Source organism: Synchiropus splendidus, chromosome 16 (genome assembly GCF_027744825.2).
Source record: "Synchiropus splendidus isolate RoL2022-P1 chromosome 16, RoL_Sspl_1.0, whole genome shotgun sequence".
NCBI classification, from domain to species: Eukaryota; Metazoa; Chordata; class Actinopteri; order Syngnathiformes; family Callionymidae; genus Synchiropus; species Synchiropus splendidus.
Genome location: NC_071349.1, coordinates 12183279 through 12210432, shown reverse-complemented (window position 1 = coordinate 12210432; position 27154 = coordinate 12183279). Strand labels below are relative to the sequence as shown.

The window sequence follows — 27154 nt, the reverse complement described above, 5'->3', positions numbered from 1 at the left end:
GCTGCAAGACTGTAGCCCCCTTCTCCAAAGTCATCTAATGTAAATGTTTAGGTTTAGGTTCCATAACATTTCCATATTAAGAGTCACAGACACGTTAAGCTCTGGGCTCTGCTGAGAGCCAGAGTCTTTGTGCGGCAGAGAGAAGCTGAGGTGTGTGTGACATTGCAGTGAACTTGCAGTGAGCATCTGTGTGCTTTCTCTGCAGGGCTGTTAGCTTTGGCCTGTTTGCTCATAGACACACCGCTGTAAATCACACGCCGTAAAGTGTAGTGCGGCGGGCGTAGGGAGGGTGTGCTTCTATAGTCGCACACATTTGTCTGGACGTACACATACACCTATTACAGAAAGAGCCGGGTCCAATTCCAGGACCTTCGACAAAGTGTCCTTGAGTTTAAATCTAAGAATGCAGCTCGTGTTGTGCGTCTTCGACTCACAATCTCAATGTACTGACCACTATCTGAGGAAAAATGCCCTCTTGGCTTGCTCTGTTTGCGACATACACTTGTGTTTTCAGGACATTCATTCATTGAGTTGGGCTGGAGCTTGACCTGGCTACACAGGGCAAGAAGCTGGTCGATATCCTGGCCCTGTTGGATATCAGTCAAAATTGGCAGGAACCTTTTCTATCGTGAAATGAGCCGGAACACGGAGAAAGTTTCTCTGATTGTTGAAGCGTTACTGTCGAGAGGAAACGCCCTGGTGCTCTCCACAAGTCCGTCCACCAGGAGTGGTGCTCCCTGGACATCACCCCTGGCCATAAAGGCGGATGTTTATGATCACAATTCTAGCTCGCACAGCTTCCTGTTTTATCCTTGATGTGGAAGAAAATGAAGGATGTGGACGAAGAGCAGGGTTCCCATGATCACTGTTAACTGTGCAGAAAGCGTCGGTCACAGGTTAACGTTTAACGCTCTCCACCTCGGAGCCGAACTTCTGCGAGCTTCTCTCGCTGGTTTCCTGTCTGCGTCCCCAGAGGCCTGACAGCACCGTCAAGTGTCTGAGGATTGGATGTCTGGGACCCCCCCCGCCCCGCCCCCACGCAGCAGACAGAGGGGGTCTCTCAGCGTTCAGAGTTCAACTGTGACATGTCTTTATGCATGACGGTGAGCGTTCAAAGAGCAGGTCTGCTCCCGCAGAGGCCGGCGCTGGCTCTTTGGGGCGTAATAAACGGCCGGGGAGATAATTTACTGCCGTCCCCAGTCGAGGGAGTGAATAACGTCCAGCTCTCTTCCGCTTTGATTCTTTCTCCACCTTTTCACCTTCCTTCAGGTGCGCTCGCACCAGCGACGGCAGCTCGCGTTAAAAGTCACCACTGGATAAAAATAGAAACTGAAAAATACTCAGAGTGAACAGAACAGTCCTCCGTGTAGATGAGGATCTGGGTGAAGCCTCTTGAACTCGGCTTGCTCCTGAACGCCACACGGCCTCCGATGACAGATCGGCGCTCCGCCCTGTTATTTAGCAGTTAATTGTCGTTTTCACGTCCACAGTAACGTGATCAAGTGCAGAACATCCTGTCAGAGCTCTTCCCCGCGGCTCCGCTCCTCTCCTGGATGCTGATGAAAGAAGAAAACAGACCTGATCTCACGCGCTCTTCAACTTCTGCCGTCTTTCAGCCATCATTGTTGCGCTTTGTTTTTGTTTTGCAGCCAAATTCCACCGCGAAGGGCGCTTCAGTTGCGTCAGCACCACGACGTTATTTCTCTCCTGACCCACTTAGGAAATGATTCTCTCTGTTTGGCCTGGTTTTAGTCCGACTTTGTCTGTTACTACCACTTTGCTTTCGATCAGATTCAGAGTGACTATATTTTGATATATATTTTGACATGCGGAATAAAATCCAAAATCATAAGGGAATACACTGACGGAAACTGCAATATATATATATATATATATATATATATATATATATATATTTTTTTTTTTTTTTGAAAAATAGAAAACTCCAATTAAATACTGAACAGAAAAAAAAGGAAATCTGAAGTGCTCCATAATACTCATCCTTCCCTGGTTACAAAAAAAAACAAAAAAAAAAAAAACTTTTTTTTCCTGTCTGGCAGGTTTGGGCCTGGTCTGGTCATCTACTGGCACGGCTTCATCGGGGAACTAGACTGCCAGAGGGACCGAGGCGTCTTGCTCAAAGACAGTTTCCCTGCTGAGATCGTCACCCTGAGCCACTCGTGCGAACAAAACTCAACACAGAACTAACAAGGGCTCAAAAACAAGTGGAAGGAAAGAGGAGAGGAGTCAGGAAGGGTAAGAACAGCCACACCGGGGCAGGGACATGGAGCCGGAAGCAATTTGTCCTTCCTGTCCGCGAGCTAGACTCGAAGCTCACCTTGAACTGACCCCCAGTCCTTCTTCGCCGTGAACTTTTGGGGCTTCCCGAAGTTGGTACCTGTGTGTGAGACCCAACCCCCTCCCCATTCCCCACCCTCACCTCTGGATGGTCTGAGAGTCCAGGACCTTCTTATCGCCCGGGAGTCCTGGTCTGTCTCAGACCTTCCTGTTCTGGACGTGATAAGACAGCGGTGGAGGAGCAATGGACACCTGTGTTGCTCTTTGCCTGATAAAGCTGAACTCTCCGGAACCTTTGTCGCTCTATCGGTCAGAACATTTCGCATTCGTGCCTCAGAGACGTGACTTCGCCACTCCTGTTCCTCGCAATGACGTCAATAAAAATGAAGCCAAAATCTGCGACTCAAATGTGTCTGTGTGCGTGGTCCAGTCCAGAGCCCACCTGGTGCCATCGGGACGTGCATCTGACGGGTCTACACGGAATGTTCCTGAGATGACTTCCATCCAGTCCTGCTGACCCTCCGGCTCAAGGCGAAGTCAAAGTTAAAAATAATGGCGTCTATATTTGTTCCTCCTCGCGTGTGCCTGGGTTAAATTCCTCTGAAGTGTCGCCTGATTTGTTACCCTGAAGCCCCCTGCCCTCGGCCCGGCCTTGATCACCGTGACGGGAGGCCGACGGGTCGTGGCGAGGTCGCCGGGCGGCTGCAGCTTCCTGCTCCGTCAACCGTCCAGTTGAGAACCTGCACCCGAGCTGGCAGATCCTGTCGGGGACGAACGTGGGCGACCAGCAGAAAGAGAGAATGAAAAACAGCAAATTGAGTTCCTCTGGAGTTCTGAGCTTCCTGCCATTGTTGCCAAGGCGACTCTTGCTGCCGGAGGTCGATAAATTAAGATCCAAACAATGAAAAGTGGAACCATCAAACGCCGGGCCGCCGGTCCAATCGCGCTGGAGCAAATATAGACAACCAGTATAGACCTCCAGCGGAATCATCTGCTGGACCTTCGTCAGTCCAACACGTACGTAGAAGCCCTAAAAATAGTTTGATTTTGAAATTCTAATGACAGTTTTGACAACTTTTGATTCACGGGAGGTTGACACATTCTTGGACAGGAAGTTGAGGGTTTCAAAATAAGAGTGTTCCTCGGTGCTGCCGCTCAAACCTTGAGCTTCATTAAAGGTTTTGACTTTACTGGTTTGATCTGACTGCCCTTTCTGAGTGTCCATGAGCAAAGCATTTTCCTCCTTGAATAATGATATTTCCTCCACTTTGGACGGGGATTTACCCCCAATACATCTGGGTTATCTCCTTGATGGAGGACCTTGAAGGAATCTCCAGAGCACTTCTTCAGTCTTGTCACATGATGTTGTCAACACTTCCTGTGGTGTTCCTGAAGGTGGTGGAGTTGGTCGGCTCTGACGATGGAGACCACAGGGGGCACCGTCGGTCTGCTCCGAGGAAAGGTCAACCTCCTCGCTGTGGCATTTGGACGTTGAACATGGGTCTGTGCCTCCTGCAAAGGCTGGGGGTGCTAACACTGTAACGAAGTTCCCCCGGAGGTTTGGGATGCGTGGCCCTGAGGAGCTTCTGAATTCAAAACTATTCTCAGTGAAGGACCTCAGAAATTGGTCTTTAGAGGTTAGAGCTGTCGACCTTGTGAGGACAAACCAGTCATGTGATCGTCATGTGATCTTGTGTTTTTATACTTCCTAGGCTTCAGACGTCTCAACATTCTGAGACCAGCACGGCTTTAGTGCCACCTGAGATGATAATGGTCCAGAGGCCTGATGGTCAGGTGGCTCCGGATTAATGACACACACACACACACACACACACACACACTTGTGTGTTTTGAATATATACTTGACTCCCTCTCCCTCTCTCTCTCTCACACTCAGGCAGATCTGCCGCAGAACATTGATCGACGATCCATCTTCATCGATTTAACCATCAGCGTGGCGGAATAATAACAGGCCTAAGAGCCCAATACCTGTGAGTAAATACGAGCCCACGCGCCTCTTTACTCCTCCATCAGTTACGTTCCAACTGTGGAACGAAGTTGAGGATTTTTTTCTCTCTCTCATTGCGGCCAGTAGAGGTCACCAAGAGTGAGTTATTAAGATAAAACTAGGAAGCCTATTGGCCCGCAGCTCCAGATCACAGGAATAATCCAGTTGCAGTCCGTGGGGTGAGTCGGCGCCTCGTGCCTGTGACAACACTGGTGCTGGTTCCAATCCTCAGGGCTTGTTTTCACACCTGACCAGCGGGTTCGTCTCATTAAACATAAAACACTGCGATAATAATAATTTAAAAAACAGTAAAGGTTCGAGTCCCTGCAGGCCCCACTGCCCTGCACTGCAACGTCCGCCCACCCCACCGCGCCCTGCAGCCGCGTGAACTGCCTCACTACGACCGTACAGCGCGCGTGTCTTTGACGGCATCAAAAGCGACACATGGTCACGTGGTTTCTTCTGCTAAATCAACCTGAGGTGACGTCACTCATAAGACACATAAATCGACTTGGTGTCCGTTGGCTCTGGTGTTTTTGAATCCTCGGTGCGATTATTGAAACCGAATAGAAATATTGTTTGTGTGTTGTCAGACTAACTCGTCCATGACGAAAACAGAACTTGTTTTATAGTCTCTTCAGTTGTCTCATTCTGCATGTGTCGGGTCAAAAATAAACTGTTAAAAATATTGTTGTTTTAAAAAAGGATGAAGACGATAAGCGCTCTCTCTCTCTGTCTCTCTCTCCACCTGCCTGTCTTTCACCGGCGCCTGTCTCTCGCACCCTTCTGAGGGTCTCAACTCCACTGTCTCTCTCTCTCTCGCACCCTTTCTGAGGGTCTCAACTCCACTGTCTCCCTCACTTCTCTCTCTCTCTCTCTCTCTCTCTGTCTCTGTCTCTCTGTCTCTGTCTCTCTCTCTCACACCCTTCTGAGGGTCTCAACTCCACTGTCTCTCTCTCTCTCTCTCTGTCTCTCTCTCGCGCCCTTTCTGAGGGTCTCAACTCCACTGTCTCCCTCACTTCTCTCTCTCTCGCACTCTTTCTCTCTCTCGCACTCTTTCTGAGGGTCTCAACTCCACTGTCTCTCTCTCTCTGTCTCTGTCTCTCTGTCTCTGTCTCTCTCTCTCGCACCCTTTCTGAGGGTCTCAACTCCACTGTCTCTCTCTCTCTCTGTCTCTCTCTCGCACCCTTTCTGAGGGTCTCAACTCCACTGTCTCTCTCTCTCTGTCTCTCTCTCTCTCGCACCCTTTCTGAGGGTCTCAACTCCACTGTCTCTCTCTCTCTCTCTCTCTTTCTTTTGCTCTCATCCATCATCCTGTCTCCCTCACTCTTCTTGTCTCCCTCACCTCTCTCTCCCTCCACTGCCCCCTCTTCAGTCTCTCTGCCCCCCCTCCTCCCCCCACTCTCTCTCTCTCTCTATTGATCATTGGCCCTGACGTCATCTAATTATCCTCATCAATAGAGGAGCTGCAGGAGAATCATTGTGAGTGTGACATTGATAAATGATCGTCCCGCCGCAGACCCCCTTTTTCTCACAGGAGCCCCACCTCACCCGCACGCACGCACACACACGCGCACGTCGCCATAGAGACACCTACTGCAGACAAAAGTCATTTTTGAACTGAAGTTCGGTGAAGTCCGACTGCGCATGCGCCCCAGCACAAACTCTTGTCTTTAAATTCTCACACCAGTTTGTTTAACACGAAACGATTTTTTTTTGTAATAAAGCGTGATTTCCGACAATAAGAAAATGTGTTTCGTTTGTGTGAAATAAAATGTGTTTTTTGACATCAGAAAAATAATGAAAATGTTTCTTTAAAAAAAAGTTTATTTCAACTGATTCTTGCAATTTTTTTTACATTGAATGTGAAGTGTCGTCAATGGTGAAATGTAGAATTGTTTTTCACTATTTCAAGCGTCAAACTTGGTCGTGATTTTGGAGAAAATGAGGCACCGAAGTTGAATTTTCCTTTTATGGTAGGTCATAACAATTCGTCAAACCGTGTGTGTCCGTGGAAGCGTCCAGTTCGATCTTATCAGACCGAATTAAGACCGAGATCGTCAAGTCTCTTTCCATCAGATATGTGTTGAATTGTAAATCAACTTTCTGGACAAAAGGTTCAAAATGAACGCACCACCCGTTTTCACCTTGGAGTCGAGAATTTAACAATTAAAATTTAATTCAGTCAAATTGAATTAAATCTTAAGGTCTGGAACCACGTGAAAATGATTGTCTAACAAAATTGTTTAATCCAAATGCTTCGATTTATGTTCAACATCACGTGAATAAAATAAAACCAAGTAATTATTTAAAATGAAATTGTATAAATATATAATCGCTTTAACGTCATAAATGCGCCGACAAACTTCCTTAAAAAACGATTCGAATCTATTGGGTGTCTTGGTTTTATTGACATTTTTATTTAATTTATTTTTGGTTTTGAGTCCAAATAGCAACGCGTTAAACGCATTATTTTCTGGATCATGATTTGATTCATGAAAGGCGAAATTGAAATTGTTTTTCGTAAATGTGTGTGACAATAAATATTTTGGAGTGTAATAACATTTTGCAAAATTATGACGGAAATATTTGATTCAGAAAGCATTTTAAAAATGAGTGAGAAAGCAGCATTTTAAAAACGCGGAATTACTAACAAAATTGAATAATGAAATACGAAGTAATATTAGATTGTTGGTGTTTTAGGTTTGTGTTTCCTTTAATTTCATTTTGTTTAATTTAAAATTTTAATTTCAATTTTTTCATTTAAAGTAAATAAAAACAGAAAAAGTTTTAAAAGGAGGTTGAGTAAAAATAATTGTAGTGTTTTTCAAACCAGCACGGCGAGCAAATGTTGCATACGTAAAAGCGACATTTTAGCTTCAAGAAACTGAAAACAATTGACGTCACTTCACATTCACATTTTCTTTTGACGTTAAGAAAACGGAGTCCGGGGAGAATGTGCGGCAGCTGAAGCGTCACAGGCCGTTAAAGCATTTTCTTCTGGCTTGAAATATATTTGTTTCTTTTGGTAAACTTGATTTTAAAAGTTTTATTTTGAGTGATCAAATTGGGTCTTCATATGTAGCGCGGCCGCAGAGGCTTCAGTTGGTCTGTGTGTGAAAGTGAGTTTTCTTGGTGCGGCAGCGGCTCGGAGGGAGGAGGAGGAGGGCGGGGGGTGTTTGGCGCGACGCTTCATCCATCATCGCTGTCAGTGGCATCGGCCGGAGGAGCGCGAGCGGGGGCTGGGGGGCTATTAATATTAAAATCCTCTCCGTGTTTAATCCTGCCTCTTTTCTCTTCAGATAATCTGGCAACAAAACCCAGTTCTCACTTCCGCACAACAACAATAGATAAACAGTCTGGAGCCTAAACAAACGAGCCGGATTTAAACACTCGGATGAGAACACGTGACGTGCGGTACCTGCCGGAAACAAAAGGTCCAAAAGTGAACGCAAATATTGGAAGCGAATTGATGACGTCGAAGAGGATCGACGCGCGAAGAGAAGCGTGGGGAATAGAAGCGTCCCGCAGAGGCCTCCGGACCAGAGCCGCAAAAACAAAAACAAATCGCAGGAAAAAAGAATCTGATGTTATTTCGGTTGAAATATATATGAACATATATATTTATATTTTACCCATAAACCCGTGTCCACTCAGTTGATCATCAACTGATAAATAAAAACAACCTCAACTGCGTACGAAACCTTCGATTAAAAAAAAAACAAAAACATAAACATGTAGTTTTGAAGATTAAAAATGACTGTAGCTGGGTGTCGTCATCACATTAATGTCCCATTAATATGGGTGTTTTTTTTTGCCTTCAGACTTTCGCCGAAGAACCAAGAAAAAGAGGGAAAGAAAAAAGTGTCTGCTGCAGTGACCGACACGGCCGACGGGCGGCGCTGTGGAACGTTAGAAGAGCTGAGGCGAGCGCGTGACGTCATTACACATGCATGTACACTTGAGGTCTGCTGCACATGAAGAAACAAATGGTATTAGTGTTCAATTCAGCGGTAAAATGACCTCATTTTAAAAGTACATTTTCTTCACAATACTGCCAATATTTTAAAATAGTTCTGTAAGTATTACTGAAGTTCTACAATTTAGTCTACATTTACTGCCAATAATAGTACCACAACTGCTCCTACTCACATGTATCACATATACAAGTGCTAACTACTACTACTACTACTGAGAACTGCCACTAGCAAATCAGATGGAACTATACAAGTTGTACTACTGAGGCTTCTACTTGTAGTACTACCACAGACACTGGCTGACTCCATTTTTAATCTATCAACACTACTGCCACTTATCTGGGTGCACAACTCCAAATGCAAGTTCTAGTATTGTTGCATACATATTATAGTTGCATACTTATGCTGCCAGTTTTACTCCAACTGCTATCTTTCAAGTAACAAAACATAAGTACAGATGCATCAACAACTTTGTCATACTGCTGCAGTAACGTTACTGTAGGAGTGGGAGATTCTGTCAAGTACTGAGATGCGCACGAGTAATTGCAAGTATTGATGTAGTATCCTCTAATGTGGTACTGAAAGTTCGTAGTAGGACAAGGATAGTAGCAGCACAAATACAGCCTCGAAAGTAGTCTAAGTGAAAAGAATGCAAAGAGGCTGTGTGAATACACTAATACCCTGTACGAAGTAGTACTAGTACATCTAAAATGGAGATTTTCCTACTGATAGTGTAACTGGCTGGCCAAGGACGAAGTACCTCAGTCACTACAACAACCATCTTTTGCAGTACTGCCGTGCCAATAATTCAGGTTTAAGCCATCAAGTTGAGGTTCTAGCGCCCCCAGCAGGTGAGCAACACAGTCAGACAGAAATCTACCAAAAGTCAAAAATGAAATATTTATTACAGCATTTGTGACTGAACACCTTTGAAACATCACGTCACGTCCTCATACAAGTATTTGAATGTTTCGACAAAAGCTCGAGGGAGACGGCGTCTAGTGAGGAACACGTGCTGAGAAAGGAAGGAATCATGGACATACAATATCAATCCACAGCAGATCTGAAACTAGCAAAACATTCGTCTTCATTGAGGTAACACAGAATATCTAACATGAAACAAGTAATAGACTCGACTCTGTACGACTTTCTTACAATACTCTCTCCAGTTCATAATTTAAGTGTCTTTTTTTTCAACTTTTTTTCCGTCTCCAGGGTTTTTTTTTCCAAGCCGCGGAGTCATCGGCAAGAAACACGTAAGGATTCCGATTTTTTTTTTCTCCGTCGGCCGGCTCCGCAGAGTCCCGCGTAGAAAACCACAAATAAAAAGGTAGAAAAGCAACAATCCAGTGCTTGGGCAAACAAAGATCATTCATGAGCCACAAAAGAAGAGAAGAGGCGTGACCGGTCCGTCCTGCCTTGCTCGTGGGCGCCCTCTGCTGTTTGAGAATCTGTCTTCTTCTTTAAAAATGTTTTTCGTGCTGCGGTCCGAACACGCGACCGACACCAGCACCGCTTCTTAACTTAGGTTATACTACAGTAGTCGTTCAACTCTTGGAGTCTTCACACGTGATTGTTCGGATGTCTGCGGAGAAAAAGTGTGAGTGCATCTGTCCCTTTGTCGACAAAAACATCCGTCACCAAAAGACTACAAAGCTTCCTCTTGGTCCTCCGTTTGGATCGAAGTAAGAAAGTTTAGAAAACAAAAGTTTGGAATATTTTCGTGTCAAATTCTGGTCAAAAGAGTTTCTTCTTAAAAATAGTCGTTGTTAGCTGCGGTGGCCGCGGTAGCTGACGTTCCCTTCAGGCGTGGATGTCCAGGCCCGGTCCTGCGGCGGCGGGGTCCAGGGGCGACAGTAAGGGGGGTCTCTGAGCCGACACGGGCATTCCCGGGTGCGACGAGGGTCCGCCGTGCATCAGCATGGCGTGGTGAGAGTGGTGGGCGTGGTCAGGGAGGTAGGCGTGGAGTGGGGGTCCATGTCTCAGCTGGGAAGGGTGAGAGGTCATCTGGTGGTGGGGGTAGGAGGTGGGAGCCATGCTCATGCCCATAGGACCGCTCTGAGGTACGTAGTCGCCCGGCAGACCTGCGGGAAGAAAACTGGGCGTCAGCCACTTCAACACGACAGTTGGCTGGTCTTTCACTGTCTTCGACCTCAAGCTGCTCACCAGCATCAACTTTAAGTGAGGCTAAGTTGCCGTGTTTCCTGGCCAATGATGACAACGTTAGCTGTTAGCTTCTTCAAACACAAACATTGTTTAATTCCTTTTAAACTCCGACATTTTGTTGTCAAACTTTATGGAGCTAGCAATGCTAACCACAGCCACTGCTTCATCGCAATCTTGTAGAATTTCATCTGTTCGTTCTACAGTGTCGAGTTGCGACACAAAAACCCTCTTCAACTTGTGTTTCTTTAAGGATCAAAATGCATCTCAACCTTGAAACGTCCTCCTTCAAAGGTCCAAACCTCCACCTGAAGAGGAATCAGTCAACTGACGTCAAAATCAAAGTCCCCTGCGTACAGTCTTGGGAAGTCTAGGCCTTTGGAGAAGCACCACAAAAACAGAGGGTCTCGGCTGGAGCCAAGGGGCGCCACAGTCTGGGACTGGTTCTGGACCTGGCCCTGCTCTGTAATGTGAACCCCGGGGGGATTAGACGCTGTAACAGGCGGGGAGAGGTCGCTGCCAGGTCACTGAGCATGCTCGCTGCATTCCTGCACCTTCGTACACTGCAATTAAGAAATTGCACCGGAGGGCCCGGGCGAGGGGACCAGGAGTGCTAGGAGCTGCCGGAGGAGGAGGTTGGTTGGCGGCGCTCTCTGCCATCTCCTCGTGAAATGTTTGTGAGCTGCGGTCTCTTAAAATCTCACTAGCAAGGTCATAAAGCGACTCCTCCAGCACGAGGGGGGGGGCAGCAGAGGGGGCTGGGGTTGGAGAACAGCCCTCACCTCCTCATAACCTGCAGATGCTCCTGTTAAAGGCCCGGCAGATGTTTGCGATGCTGTAAGCTGCTAATCCGCCCGTCCAGCAAGATCCCGTCGCCCCCTTAAGTAGATGAGTCCCCCTCCTGGTTATTAACAGGAGTGGTAAAAGACAATATCGCGGGTCGGACCCCAGGTGCCCCTCCCGTCTCTCAGTTCTGGCAGAGCGGCCCTGCTCAATGGCCGGTCATAATGAAGTACCAAATCCAGCATATTGTGAGCGACTGTAATCAAATCAGCAGAATAATATTGCCGGAGTCAGAACCATCAGCGTAATTGGTCATGAAGCGGAAACTGTCTTACGCAATTAAACGTCTCAAAACCATGGCTACGAATTAGCCGCGCGAGCGAGCGAGCGGCTGTTTTAGGGAACATTGCCTCGCGCCGTTAGAGGAACCGGGGAGCCTCGGAACCTGCGGGTGAGCCGACCTCTGACCCGCGGAGGAATCTCCGCACAGAGAGCCTTTACGTCGCGGCTCATTGGAGTTCGGGTATTAAATAAGAGCGTTGAAATGTAAGCGAAAGTGCGGATTCCTCCGGTTCCGACGCCACAGCCTTATAAACTTGATGGCTCTGGTGCCTCTCCAGTAAAACCTCATCAACACACACCAACAGGAACCAAACCCCGGCGAGGGATCGGCCGTGTCAGCGTGGCCCGTATATCTGGCCCGAGGACGGTAATGTACTGCAGTGCTCCGTCTTTGCATATAAGATAATTTGGGCATCAATCGTGGGCCGGGACAGATTTATGTCACTCGGAGGACAGTTTCACTTCGCCTTCTTTATCGCTTCACTGGAGCCTGCTTAATTCCTCCCCGTCAGCCCATTCCCCAGGAGATGTTATTTTTTCCCCTAAATGTCCGACATTTGCATCGGCTGCCCGACGCGGCGCTGTCCTGATGAATACGCTCCGGATTGTTGTTGTCGTCTGGCGCCACAAGTCCAAGAGTGGGGACCTCAGCGAGGAGATTCCCGGGACACCGAGGCGTCGGCGGCGCTCTAAATCTACTCCGACATTCAACCCAAAAGAGGTTTGGAACATGGTGAGGACCGGACTTGGTGCGCATCCAGATTAGCCTGACCACTATCCACCTAAGACAGTTTTCCCTGAGAACACTGTCTTGACATTGGTTGTTTCCAAGGTATTGGCCTAAAAACCCCTTAGTTTCAACGTCAGCACTAGTGATGTTCTGATGAGGCTTCATGAAACAGTGTCGCTAGTTCACTGGTGCCGCTAGCTCTAAACTCTATGCATATGAACAAGCATTTCAATGACACTTGCCGACACATTTTTGAACCGAGAGCGCCACCTACTGAGCTCTCAAAATGGGGACACTGTTTCGTGAAGTCTCGTCTGGCCATCACTAGCTAGTGATGCAGTTAGCGAAACGTCCATCTCCTGACTAAAGAGATTTGAACGCTGACGTGTGACCCGATCTCTTGCTGAGAACCTTTCTGATCATTCGTCCCAAAACATCCCAGAGTCACATGTGAAGGAGCGAGAGAGAACAAATCAGATGCCCAAGGAGTGAAGGTGAAGAGAGCCCAGTACTTACTTCCCCCTCTGCGTTAAAGTGGAGGTTACATGTAGTGCCACTGCCCATCCATGCCCATATTCATCCCCATTCCACTCATAGGCCCTGGAAGAGGAGAGAAATGCCAGCAGGAGCGTCAGTGAGAGACTCAGAGCGGTCAGCGGCGACCAGAGAGAGGAAGAGGAAAACACAACATGCCACAACAGTTTCCTCCCGGGCTTGTTAGCATGGAAGGCTAGCGTCGCAGACTGGCGGTGCGTTCAGGGGCTAGTTCGGACTGGAGACGTCGAATGAATCAAACATGTTCCAGGAGGAGCGACTCGAACAAGTCGTGAGGTGAAGAAAAAAAAAGAAGAATGTGGACTTTCTTTGAGGTCATCAGTTTTTTAGCTAAACGGTTCTTAATGGAACAGTTTGTGGTCGATTCTGAGTATCGAATGTCGCCATTTTTTTAGATGATCAGAGCTCAGATTTCCGAGCACCCTGAACGCACCAGTGTCTGTTGATGTGAGAAGAGGAACGTTAGCAGTTAGCTTTAAGAAGCGCTACGACCTTAAAGGATCTTTATGTGGTTCATTATGCCGAGGGTTCACACTTCCTGTGGTCCCCGCTATGAGGACACACAGAGACTCTCGCAAGGACCCGATGTGTGACTTGCACGAGCAGCAGTTCAAGGAACCCGGCGTGAGTGGTGCAGCGTTAGGAAGCCTCATGCCCCCCCCCGAGGAGGAACTTACCGGCCGGTCGGATCCCCATGTGCTGCTGGCCGTCCAGCACAAAGCTGCCCATGGGCTGGCCCTCGGGACTGTACGCTGCTCCTTGGCTCACTGAAGGATCAAGAAGAAAACCTGATTGTAGTCAAAAACGTGGAGACGGAAGAAGGGAGGGGGAAGGAAGAGAGAACACACCAGACAATCAGCAATTGTCCCAGCTGAAGCCCAAACAGACTGTAAGACATTGTGCTCATGTTTGCGGACCCTCGCTGAGTGACGCGTGGCATGCTAGCACGCACACACTCGGTCCTCATGCACACACACACACGCTGATAGTGACTAAAAACACACACACGCGCTCAGAAGAACATGCAGCACAACCTTCACCGATAGATGAAGCAGTGACTTGACTCGTGAGAACATTTCACAACGGAATTAAGTGAGGTAATCTGGAAGTGCCCGAGATTAGGAGAGATCCTTGTGTTTGTTTGAAATTACAGATTAGGACAAGTAGTCCAGTCGCGAGGAGCTCCTGTTCTCGACGAAGTTGGCCTGATGTTGATGAAGTTTGTGTTATAAATCAGCCTCAGAGTGAAATATTTTGATTTGAGAGAATGACTTGTCGATGTTCACCTCCTTAACAGTAACTCATTTAAGTTGTAATACTTTCTTTTCAACACAGTGCCGCGCAGATTGCAGTCCAAACTTCAGCTACCAAGCATTTAGCAGCTCCAACTCTGGTGGATTTTGGGGGGTAAAACTAAGTCAGCATGAAAGAGGAGCCCCCCTGGATCTCTCACCGACGAGAACCATGAAGAAGAAAACTGGGCTTTAGCTGGCAGCATTTTTGGCACTCTGGTGTCCAATTAGAGATTCAGAGGGCGCTAATGTTCCTCTCCGCTCACTTACGGAGGGAAATCTCCAATTACAGTCCATCAGCCGGCACCTCTGCTCACGCACGGACAGGACGGTGGGAGAGGATTAAAGGGGGGAGGACTCCAAAGCCCCGGTAACCATTTTAATATTTGGGAGCCGGAGAGGAAGCCTCTGCTGCAGGGACGTTTTCATTACCTGCTCGATTCGACTGGTCGATCATGGGCTGTACTATTCTTCTCCTGGCGTTAATGAACCTGGCGAGACAGAAGCAGAAGAACACAGACGTTAAATCACTGGCCGTCCACGCACTCCATCACTGGCGGCCACAAAGACAAACAGTTTTCTGGACTTTATGGAAACATTAGCCTCCCAGCCCTCCGGAGAGGCGCTCGCAACAAAACAGCAACAAACAAAAGGGCAATTGTGCGCCGACTTGGGAACTCAGCGAGGGATACTTTTAATGTTCCTTATGATCTAGTCCCCCTCTTTTAATAAAGCTTTTGATTACGTTTGGTTGCTATGGGCACCGGGGAGACATTCCTCAAGTATTAAGTGCAGCTCCGGCACAGAAGAACCTTCATCACCGCACATCCCTTCCTCCCTCTGCTTCTCTTATTTGCTCCCGCAGCTCTCGGCTGGCGCTGTACTCGCCTCTTTTAGCAAAACCATGTTGGTTCTAGCACTCGTTGGGGTTTCACACTCATTATTTCGACGCTGCGGTGAGAAAGGACAATATTGGGGAGTCGGCCTGCAGTAGCACGGAGAGGAGCGCTCCCCTGATCTTAACCTAAAACCCTTCCTTTGAGGAGGAACCAAAGCAGTAACCTCGCTGCCAGTGTGACTCATAACCAACAGCCACAAGAACAAGAGCATCCCCTTGTTCTTATTCGGAACGTCTTCGGCCCCATCAAGTCTTTCTCCCTGGCAGGACCTCGCCTGCTTCTGCTGCCCCTCCAGCTGTCGTGAAATCAGAACCAGGCATTTTCAGGAGGCAATGTTGTCAGTGAGCCCATCAATTAGGCGTCTGAAGTTTTATCACCACCTCAGCAGCAAATAAGAGCAGCACCACTGAAACTCCACAGCCGGCTTCACTCCTGCAGCTTCTCCTGCGTGGAGCCAGAGGTCACCAGGAGTTGACTGCCAGCCAGGGGGCAACTGTTTCAACTTGGGCACGCCTAAAGCACTGAACCTCCACTTCATCCCCACTGCAGGTACCACCATGTGGTGGACATTAAATAAAGGTTTGGGATCACATCTGAGAGTCCAGTCCTGAGTCCGATGTAAAGAAGAGAGGGAGGCCTCGCCCTCACCGCCTCCTCCTAAAACACCAGCTCCATCAGAGAACCGGTCATTAGACAGGAGGGAGAGCTGGAACCAATTTAAGGTCCTAATCCCCCATGAAGCCCCAATACCTGCCCTTACCTTCTCCAATGAACTTAAACGTTTGTAATCTGCCGACTCAAAGTGACGCGCCTTAAAAGCACGGTTGGGAAAAGGGAGGCGCTCATTTGGCAGCGGGGCATCCAGAGTGCAGGGGTGCCACGGGCCCCTGGGGAGCCAGATGGAACAAAGCGAGGCAAGAAAGCGAGAGGACAAGTCGTCGGGACAGAAACTGGACGAGAGAAGCGTTGCAGGGAAATCGTGATGGGAACCAGCTGAGCAAGAAACTACTTCCTCTCAGCTGTCCCAGCTTGTTCACCAGTGAGTTAGCGGTGGTCAGCTACCTCCACTTCACACGAGACTGTTTGCGTGCCAAAAGTGGTGCTGCGGCGGGGCAGTGGAAAGAGTGACCAGGTCAGCGCTGGCGGCCTCTGAACACCTTTTATCAGACTGAGTAAAGCCAATTGAGATTATCGAGGCTCGGCCTGATAACACTGTTTTCCTTCCATGCGTGAGCTGCTAATGGTGTGTGCTCAGGAGAACACGTCTGGAATCTTCCTGCGACGACGCGCTCGGCCGGGATGGACGGCGCAGGGACACGAAGGTCGACTGCAGGGGCGCACACTTGCTAAAATACACACCCATGCTGTAAATCTAGACATCATCGCCACAGACCTGACCACGAGCGCCGCTGGCGTGTCCTCAGGCTAGCCAGAACACAGGAGCCTCCACTGGGGACTGAAAACCCAAGGTTTTATTATCAACATCTGGTGGCCGGCCTTATTATTGCCTGCCTCTGCTCAGTGTTGCTGCGCGCACACACACCACACACTCGCCTGCACACAGCATCTCTCAGCATGGGAACGCCATGCTGTCTTCAAACAAATAATTAAAGGCAAGGTTAGAGGGTCGTGTGGGGGTCATTCCTCGGGATACAGCGCAGAATGTGTGTACATTAGCGAAGAGAGAGCGAAAAGGCGGGGGCATCGGACCATGTCGGGAGAAGTTTGTCGTTCCGTCGATTGGGTTTTAAAACTGTAGCAGGAGTGTGAACTGTGCTTCTCGCATTCTCACAAAGGCCAACGGTATTCAGGGATTCTTCGAGCTCTCCTGCCAACTGAGCCAGGTCTAGAGTGCGGGACTGTGTAGAGACACTCCTAGGTTTATCCTCTGAGCTTCCTGTTGGGAAACATGAAGGACTCAGTGACCCATCTGGGCACGTACAGGATGGAGGAGGACCAGCCTTTACTCAAAAGAATCGGCCCAAAGCTCCCACCACCGACTGTGGAGCTCCAGTCAGTAGCAGCAGGGTTGAGCTGCAGACGTGGCCGCGTGTGAGGAGCGTTACTCCGCCTGAATGTTTTGCTTGTTCGGGAAGTGTGAGAGAAAACAACAGACAGATATGAGCGATGGAGCCACGGCAGCAGGAGTCCACTTGACTCCAGGTCTTGGCTGGTTAGATCAACAAGAATCCTGGGCTAGTTATATCCGCTCAGGCAGGCGGGACGGGACGTCCAACGCCTGGCTAGCATACAGTGTTGTGCTTCACCCACTGTGCTCGCAAGTGCATGATGGTCCGACATCATGAGACGCTGTTATCAAGAAGCTTCACCCAAATAGATTTTCTGAAGAACCTGTTTGTGTTTTTGTCTCATTTCCTGGTCAGCTGACTTGAAGCCACACCTGGTGAACCGACTTCTGCTGCCAACATTCCTTTTCGCAGGAATCATCATGCCAAACCACCCGACAGTGGAGCACGGCCAAGAGAGACTCTTGCCCAACCAATCACAGCAGAGGTCACTCGACTGTGAGGGAAGCAGCAGAGGGAAACGACGAGCGTAGCGTCGCAGAGGAACGTTGTTGCCTTCCAAGTTCTGTCGACAAATTCCCATCTCACAGTTGAGAACGGATGGAAGAATGTGCTGAACTCGATCGCAGCAAACATGACGGTGCTCTGGTTCCCATTAGGCCTCATTGCTTCCATACTTCCTCTCCAGACAGAAATAGAGATACAAAGCCATTGAGTCACAACCCAGAAAAGTCAAGAGGAGCCAAGTTTGACCGGGGAAACGCAGCGTGTCCCTTGACCAGGAAGTGCATCCACCTTAACCTGGAGAGCTGCTGCTGTTTAGTGTAAGCAAACAGTAATTAGGCTGGAGCTGGGCAGCTGATCTACTGTAGCGTCAACAGCACTGACCAGTCAGCTGACCTGCTCTTCGCTGCCCTGCTGAACCTGCACGACCATGACCGGCCCACAGCCGGACAGTCGGGGGTGCAGGTGAGGCACCAAGGCAGCGACTCATCCCATCACAGACTCAAGTGAAAGCAGGAGTCCAGAGACGGCGCAGCATTACGTCACCCTGCCGTTTGATTCGCTGCAGATGTGAAGCAGAGCAAGGCAGGATGGGTTTTTTTTTTTTATTTTGGGAACGTCGGCGAGGGCCCGCGTTTAGGGCAGCCACTGTGTTTACATAGTTCTACCTCTTTCGCTGCCTCTCTCATCCACACTGCCTCCAGAACCCCCTCCACTCTTTTGTCTGCCTCTCAAAGGGGGACTGTTTCACCTCTCCTCCATGGACTTTCACTGACCTGTTTTTCTTCCCCTTTTTATTACTCCTCTCATTGCCCTTTTGTGCCCCCCCCCTCCCCAACACACACACACAGTCCCACATGAGTAACATTTGCATGACTCCGTCAGTCTTGCCACAGAAGTTGCTCCCCTCCGGACCCCCGGGTGCACGAGTCATTAAGACTGGAGTGGAAAATCAGACAAAGAATTATATATTTGTGTTGCAAACTGACACGATTTCACGAGCAGCTAATTAAAATAAATCAATAGCACTGCGGCAAGTTGCTTCTCGCTGCGCTCAGATTTACTGTCGGCACCGTGCAATACTGCAGCGTGGACTGATGGTTTCACCCTTAAAAACCCGGCTGCAGGACGAGGACTCCCTGGCTCGCAGCGAGAGACGGAGAAAGAGTCTTTACACATCCACAGCAAACTACCCCGCGAAAAACCAAGAGAGGAGACAAACATAGACATCTCTCAGTGTTTGCCCTCCCATCAAACACCGCCTTCCCTCTTCCCCTGCCTGTCCAGCCAGGGCATGTCACCCCTGGGCCCTACAGGCCAGCAGCCTGACCCCTGCATGGCGAGCCGTGCAGACCCAGCTGCTGACTGTCCGTCAAACACCTCCAGAGCCGTGTTGGGCCAGGAAGACCACGCTTGTTGCCCCTTTGATCCGGCGAGCAGCAGCTGCTGCTCCACACAGCAGCACTTTGTTCCTCTGCCTCCTCACAACCCTGTCCTACGGCACAAAAACAGAATCGCCTGCAAAAGTGGAGGGAGAGACAGAAGTAGAGGAAAATATGTGGGCTCATGAAGGGAGGGTTTTTTTCCTCCCTCTCCTCCCTACAACATCAACAAGCTCTGACAACAGTGGCGGGGTTTTTCTTGGCCCTGACACAGCTCTCAGGCATCCTTTTTTGAGCGTCTCCCTCCCTCTCTTTTAAGAGATATCACAGTTATTGTTCAAATCAGCTAAGGTGAATGGAATGGACTGAGGCCAAGCGCGCCCGAGGCGTCAACACACCTGTATGAAAGAGCCTCTATTGTAGCAACACAGAACAGCTAACCTGCCTCACTGCCGTCTGATGTTCAAGAAGAAAGGGGGCAGGTTCTCCCCTAATATTTCCCTTAATTAACCTCGGTCTCCTCGCAGGCTGCCACCTCTGACCTGAGATGCTTTTAGTGTTGTTTTGAATATCCGACTGACTCACAGATACAGCTTGTTAGCATGTACAACCCCACGCCTCCTTTGAGTCTTACAATAGCTTCCCTGTCCTGCCCAAGATGTTCCTCTGTCAGCCAGTCTATCCCTTCTTCTGAACCAACCTGCCGTGATGGAACGTTTCTCCATGTGGTGAAACTCCATTTGTCACCTCAGTTATCCACCTTGAGGGGGTCTGACTTATCGGATGCCTCAGAGAAGTGTATTCTTGCCACTGCTTGCCACTTCCATCCTGGGAGAACAAAAGGCCTCGGCCATAGTCAGCTGGACAGGCTTAAATCCCGGTTCCTCAGATCTCCACCAAACTCCCATGATGACTCATTTCCTTCACGTCTCGGCCGGCCGTCCTTCGTGCCTAATCTAAACAGATATTTAAATACCTTTCCTCTTGGAGCAGGAACTCTGTTGATGGTACCGACCCATGAGGAGAACAGAAGGAGAGAGTGATCCGGCTCTATCATTATCCCGGCCTGCCCTCCTCGGATGAGCGGGTGTGCCACTGTTACAACCCTCTAACCACGCTGCCCACTCCACCGAGGGCAGGTATGTAATCTTCCTCCATCCTCTCTGCTTCACTTTTCCAGCCTCTTTTATTCTATAAACTCTTTGATTTGTCTTTCACTAGCATGTCTGCGCTTCAAACCCACCCCCCACACCTCCTCCCCTCCTGTCTACTCCCTGGTAATTGAGTGAGAGATTCCGTGACTCTCTGACTCCCCCTTTATTGTCAGATATCAAACGGGGAGGCTTTGTGGATTACCAGGGGAGGCTGATAATGACATGATAGAGGCGTGATATTTCAAACAACATTGAGTGTCAATTGCCGGCATCATCTTTAGCAACACGAGTGGCGGCGCCGCCACAGCCAGGCAGGAAATAAGGCCAATCTATTTCCCTTTGCTCCGTATCAAACGGCGCTATTCTCCTCCTCGTGGTAATGGGTTCGGCTCAGACGCTGTATGCTAACAAGGATTATATCATCGTCTGTTCAGCAGGGCTGCTGCTAGAATCAAACAGCTACTCACCGAAACCTTCGCGGAGCAGCGCTGGCTTTTAAACCAAGGTTTGAATTGCTAACCAGCCTGAGCTGGGGGGTAACAATGTGTCTGAGGTCAGCTGATGACCATTTCCTTTTCATATTTCGTGAGTCAGTTTGCAACTCACACGTCTCAACAACCACAAGCTTGTCTCCTGCTGAATAATTGATCGCAGTCTCAATTGCACGTAACTGCTCGGACAAACCCAACGCACCAACAAACTGACATGAATAAGAAATCAACTTTCGTGGTCTGAAACGGAGTTCGGGGCGATGGAGCCCAGCAGCGGTCTGCTGTGGTAAAAATAACTGGTTTGTGGAGGCGACTGCTGGCAGAGGGAGCACTGACACCGCCGAGCGGACCACAGGGACTCGGATGTGCCCGGTGGCCTGAAGCAAAGCCGCCGCCTCTCAGATCAGCTCTACCACCGACTGAGTCTAGCCCCGACTGGCCTCTTTCAAATACTGAAACAAATACTGAAGTCGGCACGTCTCACAAAAGACACGTTCAATCAGCCGCGGATATGGAACGTTGTCTCTGATCTGTCAGCAGTGATTCGTCCGCGGGGACCCTTCCAGCTGACCCCAAAAATATCGATGACCCCGTTCTTGAAAACGGTTAATGCTCTCTGTTATAAATTCATAACCACAAATCTGCATTCCCCGGAATCTCACTCTGTCTCTCCCACTCTTGTACCTCCAAACTGCTGGTCAGATACACCTGACTCTCCATGAAAACACAAAGCTCTCAGAGTCCAGACACAACAGCCGATATGTTGGACTTACACCTGGATGACATCAACAGTCCTTCTTTCACAACATTCTCCTCCCTTGTTTTCTAATTCAGTCCTCACCACAAACCAAAGCACTTCCTGACTCGGTTCAGGACCTGCCTGTTTACCGAGTGCAGGATGTGTTTGGAGCTCTTAAATGCCTCGTACAGGTGGAGGAATGTTAATTGGGCTGAGCTGGAGCGGAAAAAAAAGGGTGACTCTGATTGCACTTTATCCAAATTGAAAAAGATTGATGGCAGGAATTCAGAGTGTGAAAACAGAGGCAGAAGCAGAGAGCAAGTCTGGACAAAGAGAAAATACCTCGTGGAGGTTCAGGGAGTTGAAAAAGCTCAAGCTAAGATGGAGCTCATGTCCACACAAACACACACACCCTGAAGGCCATTCTGTTACACCTGGTCACCTTTATCCCTCTCAGTCTCCCCGCATCCAAACACACACCACACACACTAGCACGTAGCTCCCGTGGCTATCTCCCACAGCAGATAAAACTAATTATTGCAAATCTAGTCTGTCAGGTTGTCTGATCCTCTGGGGCCCTCCCTCGGTTTAAATCTCTGGGTGGTTCTCTGCATGTCATAAGCCAGTGACAGATGAAAACTGTGCCAGTGGAGTCGGACCCTGAGGACAGGGGTCTCAGATAGCATCACCCAAAGGTGAAACCTTTGATTTGGTCATCCGCCGAATAAAAATAAATAAATAAATAAATTGTAAAAAAAATCCCAAAAGACTGATGCATCTGTTTACTGAGCGGGTCCATCTGCTGGCATCAATGTTTGGCTTTAGCGCTAAATAAAGCCGATATATCCCAGGCTTGTGCTCTGAAAGCCTGCGAGGAAACCGCCAGCTCTGAAGGCAAATGGAAGCTCATAAACAGAGACTTGACTGTATAGACTTTGCATTTTATCTTTCGGCAGTTTCCCCTTTTACGAGGCTGGGACCCCTGTCAGGAGGGGGAGGCAGGGATGAGCAGGACCGGGAGACAGCGGGGATGATAGCTGGGACGTTAACAAAGAGCAGCAGAAGAATAAGAATGAGGCACAGGTTGGAAGAAAGACGCGGCAGAGTTGCGGGGTCACAAATCTGGCTGCTATTCTACTGACTGACATCTCCTCTCGTTTGCGGCTGCTCATTAACAAACAATACGGCTGTGAAATTGGTTTAATGACAAAGTAATAAAATTGCTATTCTGCTCACAGATGGCCTCGGGCGCAGGGAGATCCTGGCAGGCTTACTGCCCGTGCGCGTCGAGGTACTTGTACATGAAAACAGCAGGAAACCTCTCACCATCGCTACTTTCTCCGGCAAATGAAATAAATTAACCTACTTTCCCTCTTCAAGTCTGCTGCAACCTTTTGCTCTCAGTCTCTCTCCAGCTCTCACTCGCGCTACAGAAAGTGCCATCTTAAAATAAAAAAGCGGCTCGCCCACGCAAGCGCAGCTTCATTTCAAACGCAGAGCCCTTGTTATTAAACGACCCACCAATAAAACCAAGCTGTTGAGGAATAAAAGAGCCAAAAGGAGCAGAGAAGTACAAAGAGCTCCCTCCTCCCGTCGCTCTCTGTAATGCCTCTTTCAGCTCTTCGCCTCCCCGTCTCCTTCGTCTGGCTTCGTCTATCTGAGCCTTCGCTGGGAGAATTTCACAGCCTTGGAGAGTCTTGTACCGGGCAAACAAGCGAAAGCCCGTTTTTGGGTGTGATCACCGACAGCTTCATTAGAGCAGCACATGTTCTCTATCAATGCCGACACACTGAGGTGGACACTGCGAGGATCCACTGTCACCCGCGGCGCCCCTCAGTGCTTGACAAAACTCAGCCTCCTGCTCCTTCATATTCTGTATTCACGGTTTAAGACTCCTAAGGCTGGACCTAGGAACGGAACACGTGGATGAAACAAAATGGACAACAAAATGACTACAACTGGGAGTCTATACTGCTTTACATCGGCCAGAACAAAAATATTTTCTCATTCCCTCCATTATGGATTATATCCATTTCTTCAGACTGGAATGAACTTGGGGTGTTGGTGGTGTGACGGGGGTTTGGGGGGGGGGGGGGGGGGGGGGGGGGGGGGGCTTGCTCTTGGGATCTGACAACAGAGACAATTCTGCTAATTAACTGCCAATTAGGGCTCCCTAAATGAGAGGGATCATGATGCCTGTGTTGGCAGCATCCCAACCGTCCCCTGCGCTACTCTACATATCCACATACCCTTCAGAGACGCCTGCCTACCACGCTCCAGCTGTATATTTAGAAAGCCAGGGGCAGCGCCAGGCCACGGCTGGAGGTCCCTGGTTGGATGCTGAGGGAAAACAGGCCTGACATTTTCATCTGGGTCAAAGTTAGATGGATAACTGTCAACACAACTTCGATGGAGTGACAGTCGGGAGGAGGGAAAACAAATCTCTGTTGACTTTCTCATCCAGGTCACTGAACACTCTCAAAAACGGAGGTTAGAGTGTGACCCTAAAAGCTCACGGACCCTTGACATCGCTCTGGCCTTTTGAGGCACAGTGAAGTAGCGCCAAACAACAAACCGCTCCAAAAAGTCGGACAGGTGAGCTTCCGGTTCACTTTCGTTTTTCATGTTCACGTTGAAGATTTGGGGCTTTAGTCGATAAGCAGCCATGAGAACCTGACCTTTGCTATTTTATAGTTTTGACATGAACAACAGGGAGCTAATGATATAGCATTGCTTACGATCAGAACCTGAACTGTACTGGTTTAGTTGTCATCAAGAGAACCAGATATGTGACTCCAGCTGCCGGAACTAACCGCCCTGCCTTTGAAGGCGTTTAAGATTCACACTTGAAACTGCGGAAGCCTGACTGCGGCGGGTTCAGATGTGTTTGACCTTATCTTGATGTTCAAATGATGACTTGAGGACATTCTGAGCCTCCATTACACAAACATAAGTCTTATCTTTACAATACCTTTATATATGAAAAAAAAGAGAATCGCTGACGCCGATAAAGCGGTCGACACGGTAGCGCAACAAAGACTTTATTAGCATTATCATTGTCGCCCTTTGATTGTGATCCAAGCGGGCGATACGGCGAGCGCCTGTCGTCTGGCTCAGAGGGGAATCCTCCCAGATAAAACGCACAATCAGTGTACCCTGGACTGTATGACCAGATTGAGACCTATTTCATCTGTTCAGTGGGCACAGGCTGCCTGGCGCCGTCGTCTGGCGGATATCCTTCCCTTATCATGTGACCTGTGCTCCGACGTGGGGCAAAGGTTGGCTGAGATCCGCCCCTCTGTCTTAATAACTCACTCATTGTATTCCTTTCTGCCGCTAATTAGAGCAGTGTGTGTGTGTGTGTGTGTGTCCCACTGTGTTGTGAGGAGAAGACAGAGAAGTAAAAATAGAGTGGCTTCATGCCCTCTTTATTGTTATTAGTGCTCCACTGGCACAGCAGTCAGTCATCACAGATGCCAAGACTTGACATATTCCCTCTCCTATTCCCCATCTCTCACACACACACATACACACACTGGGCTATGGAAATGACCAACTGGTTGAGATGAGGGAATAATGAGGGGACGATTTCCTTCCTTTTTTTAGCCGCAGTTTCTCTCTTTCATCTGTCATCGGTGTCATCGCTCAGGCCTGTGTAACAACCAGTGTGTGTGTGGGGCTATGTGTGTGCAGCAGTAAATAACGGAAGCATAGACGTGTGTGTGTTTACGACAGTCAATAAGGCCACATCGTGCTGCGAATGACGCCGAGACATGAAAGGATTCGGTCAGGCCCCATTTAGCTCAAACTGATAGCGGGACACCAGGAGCTGCTGAGGCAGGAAATATCTAACGGCAGATACTGTAAACGCCTCGCCGCTGTACGCTCGCCATTTCACCCACTTCACTATCCGGCGGCGTGACACGACCCTCACCTCTTCCTGCAATCTCCTCGCAAACAAATTAATAACAGGCTGTTCCTGGATTTATTGTTGGCGGGACGCCTGCTGTCTCAGAAGTACAGCAGAGCAAACACACGAGCTAATGGTCAACTAATGGTCCACTGTACGTTCTGTACATACTGGGAGAGCCGCGGCGGCCATTAGAAATGTTGTGCACACACCAGCGGTCCCATTAGGAGGAGAAGCCGACGATGCTCTCGCTCATTTGCTCTGAGACTTTTCTTTCTTTCAACATGACACTAGCAATGGTGCGAGGTGGAGCTGGTGATGAACTACTTGGGACTCTTACATGTGCTGAGGTTTGTTGCCCCGCGCAAGTCAAACCACACACCTGGCTAGTGGTAGCCGGAGTTAAATGGAACATTGTTAGCTCAAACAGCCTTAAGATGTTGTCTACCTTCATGTTACTAGGTGATCTCAACTCATTCAGATGTAGTTTGGAGAGAACAGAAGTTTGGTGGCTTCAGGTGAGGGACAGGTAAATGGGGCGTCAACGGTAGGATGATGGTGCAGGAGCAGGAAGAGAGAGAAATGCCATCTCTATTGACGATCATACAGAGCGCCCTTGTGCCCTTGCTGGGCTGTAATTGTGCCAGCGGACAAAGCTCTGATTCAGCACATCCTCTCCCCGAGGGAGAGCTGTGGAAACCGAAGACGGCGTCCTCCCTCCCGCCCCCCCCACACACCAATCATCCTCTGTCTGTCTCTTCATCTCCATCTCCTTCGTGCTCAGTGACGCTGAAGCAGAAGCAACAGTAGAACAATGCAACTGGGATCCAACAAGCTAGTCTTGTCTGGTGGGACAAATCTGCTTCTGGTCCTGACTGGGAGGAAGTAGAGAAAGGCAGTGAACAGATGAATAAGGGCAACCTTCTAGACTGGGAAATGACTTCAACCAATCGCTGTTAAGGCTGAGAAAGGCGCCTCAGACACTATTGTATTTGTTTTTATTTTTCTTCAGTCAGATATTTGGGAAGGTCCCCAGCAACTGCACCCACAAGTGGATCTTCACAGTAGAACTCAGATGCTAACTTCAGTTTTGCATGTTAACCCTTGGATAGATACAGTCGCATCCGATCCGAGTCATTCCAGGTCATGCAACATTGTGAGCCGGGCCCGGCGAGTTCAGAGCCTTCTAATGACTTTACGTATGAAAATGTCATTCTTTTCGAGCCGCTGTGACATTAAGACAGTCACATTAAGATGCTCCCCAGATTATACGTCCCTGGTATTTTAGGTGCCAGGTTTGGATTTCATGGCCTCACAGGAGACGGCTCTCTTCCCCGATCCGCTCCTCCCGGGTTCTGCCGACTATTTCTACATTAATCACCATGACACAGGCAAGGCAACTCAATTTTCTGCTCCTGTAGGTAAGGTGTCCTGAAACGGTGGCAGCAGGCATGAAAACAGGCGAGCAGGGGCTAATCTTTGGTTACTGGTGTAATTGAAATGCTATCCACACTGTAGGGTGCATTAAAGTCTGATAACGCCGGTTCCTGCGGCCAATTTAAGGAGCTTGACTTCCTTTGGCTGGAAGGGAGAGAAAGGCAGAAGGGCGAGAGAGCAAGAGAGAACAGGAGAAAGAGAGAGTGAGGATAGAAGGGGGAGGCGAGGAGGGGGGTTTGATAGATAAGGCTGACAAACCAGGCTAATTCTCCAGGCATGTTTCTCATTGTGATCCAGAAAAATGAGGAAAAAAATGAATCACAGAAGCAAAAAAAATCAATTGACCCTCGGGTGGCTTGTCAGGCTGCGCGTCTGATAAACCTAAAAGCTTCGTTAATGTCGGCCCGCCTGTACCCGACTGATAGAGCACTTTGTAAATGAACCCGCTTTGATAAATATATTA

The 27154-nt window shown here is 48.9% G+C and overlaps 2 protein-coding genes across 4 annotated transcripts in view; one reads left to right on the top strand and one right to left on the bottom strand.

Moving 5' to 3' along the window:
- cdin1 (CDAN1 interacting nuclease 1) overlaps positions 1–3343 on the top strand; it is a 55649-nt gene extending 52306 nt beyond the window's left edge. Inside the window, exon 12 of the mRNA XM_053845717.1 lies at positions 2061–3343. Within this exon, the coding sequence (XP_053701692.1) occupies positions 2061–2208 (148 nt within the window). The 3' untranslated portion in view covers positions 2209–3343. The remainder of the gene's footprint in view (positions 1–2060) is intronic.
- Positions 3344–9169: 5826 nt separating this feature from the next.
- Positions 9170–27154, bottom strand: part of meis2a (Meis homeobox 2a) — a 68204-nt gene continuing 50219 nt past the window's right edge. For 2 of the 3 annotated variants that reach the window (XM_053845743.1, XM_053845744.1), the window contains exons 10-13: positions 14581–14639; positions 13534–13644; positions 12818–12901; positions 9170–10367 (exon numbers count right to left, since the gene is read on the bottom strand). In XM_053845743.1, coding sequence (XP_053701718.1) covers positions 12843–12901; positions 13534–13644; positions 14581–14639 — 229 coding nt within the window. In that variant the 3' untranslated portion in view covers positions 9170–10367; positions 12818–12842. The remainder of the gene's footprint in view (positions 10368–12817; positions 12902–13533; positions 13645–14580; positions 14640–27154) is intronic. The other variant, XM_053845745.1, reaches the window with a different exon arrangement.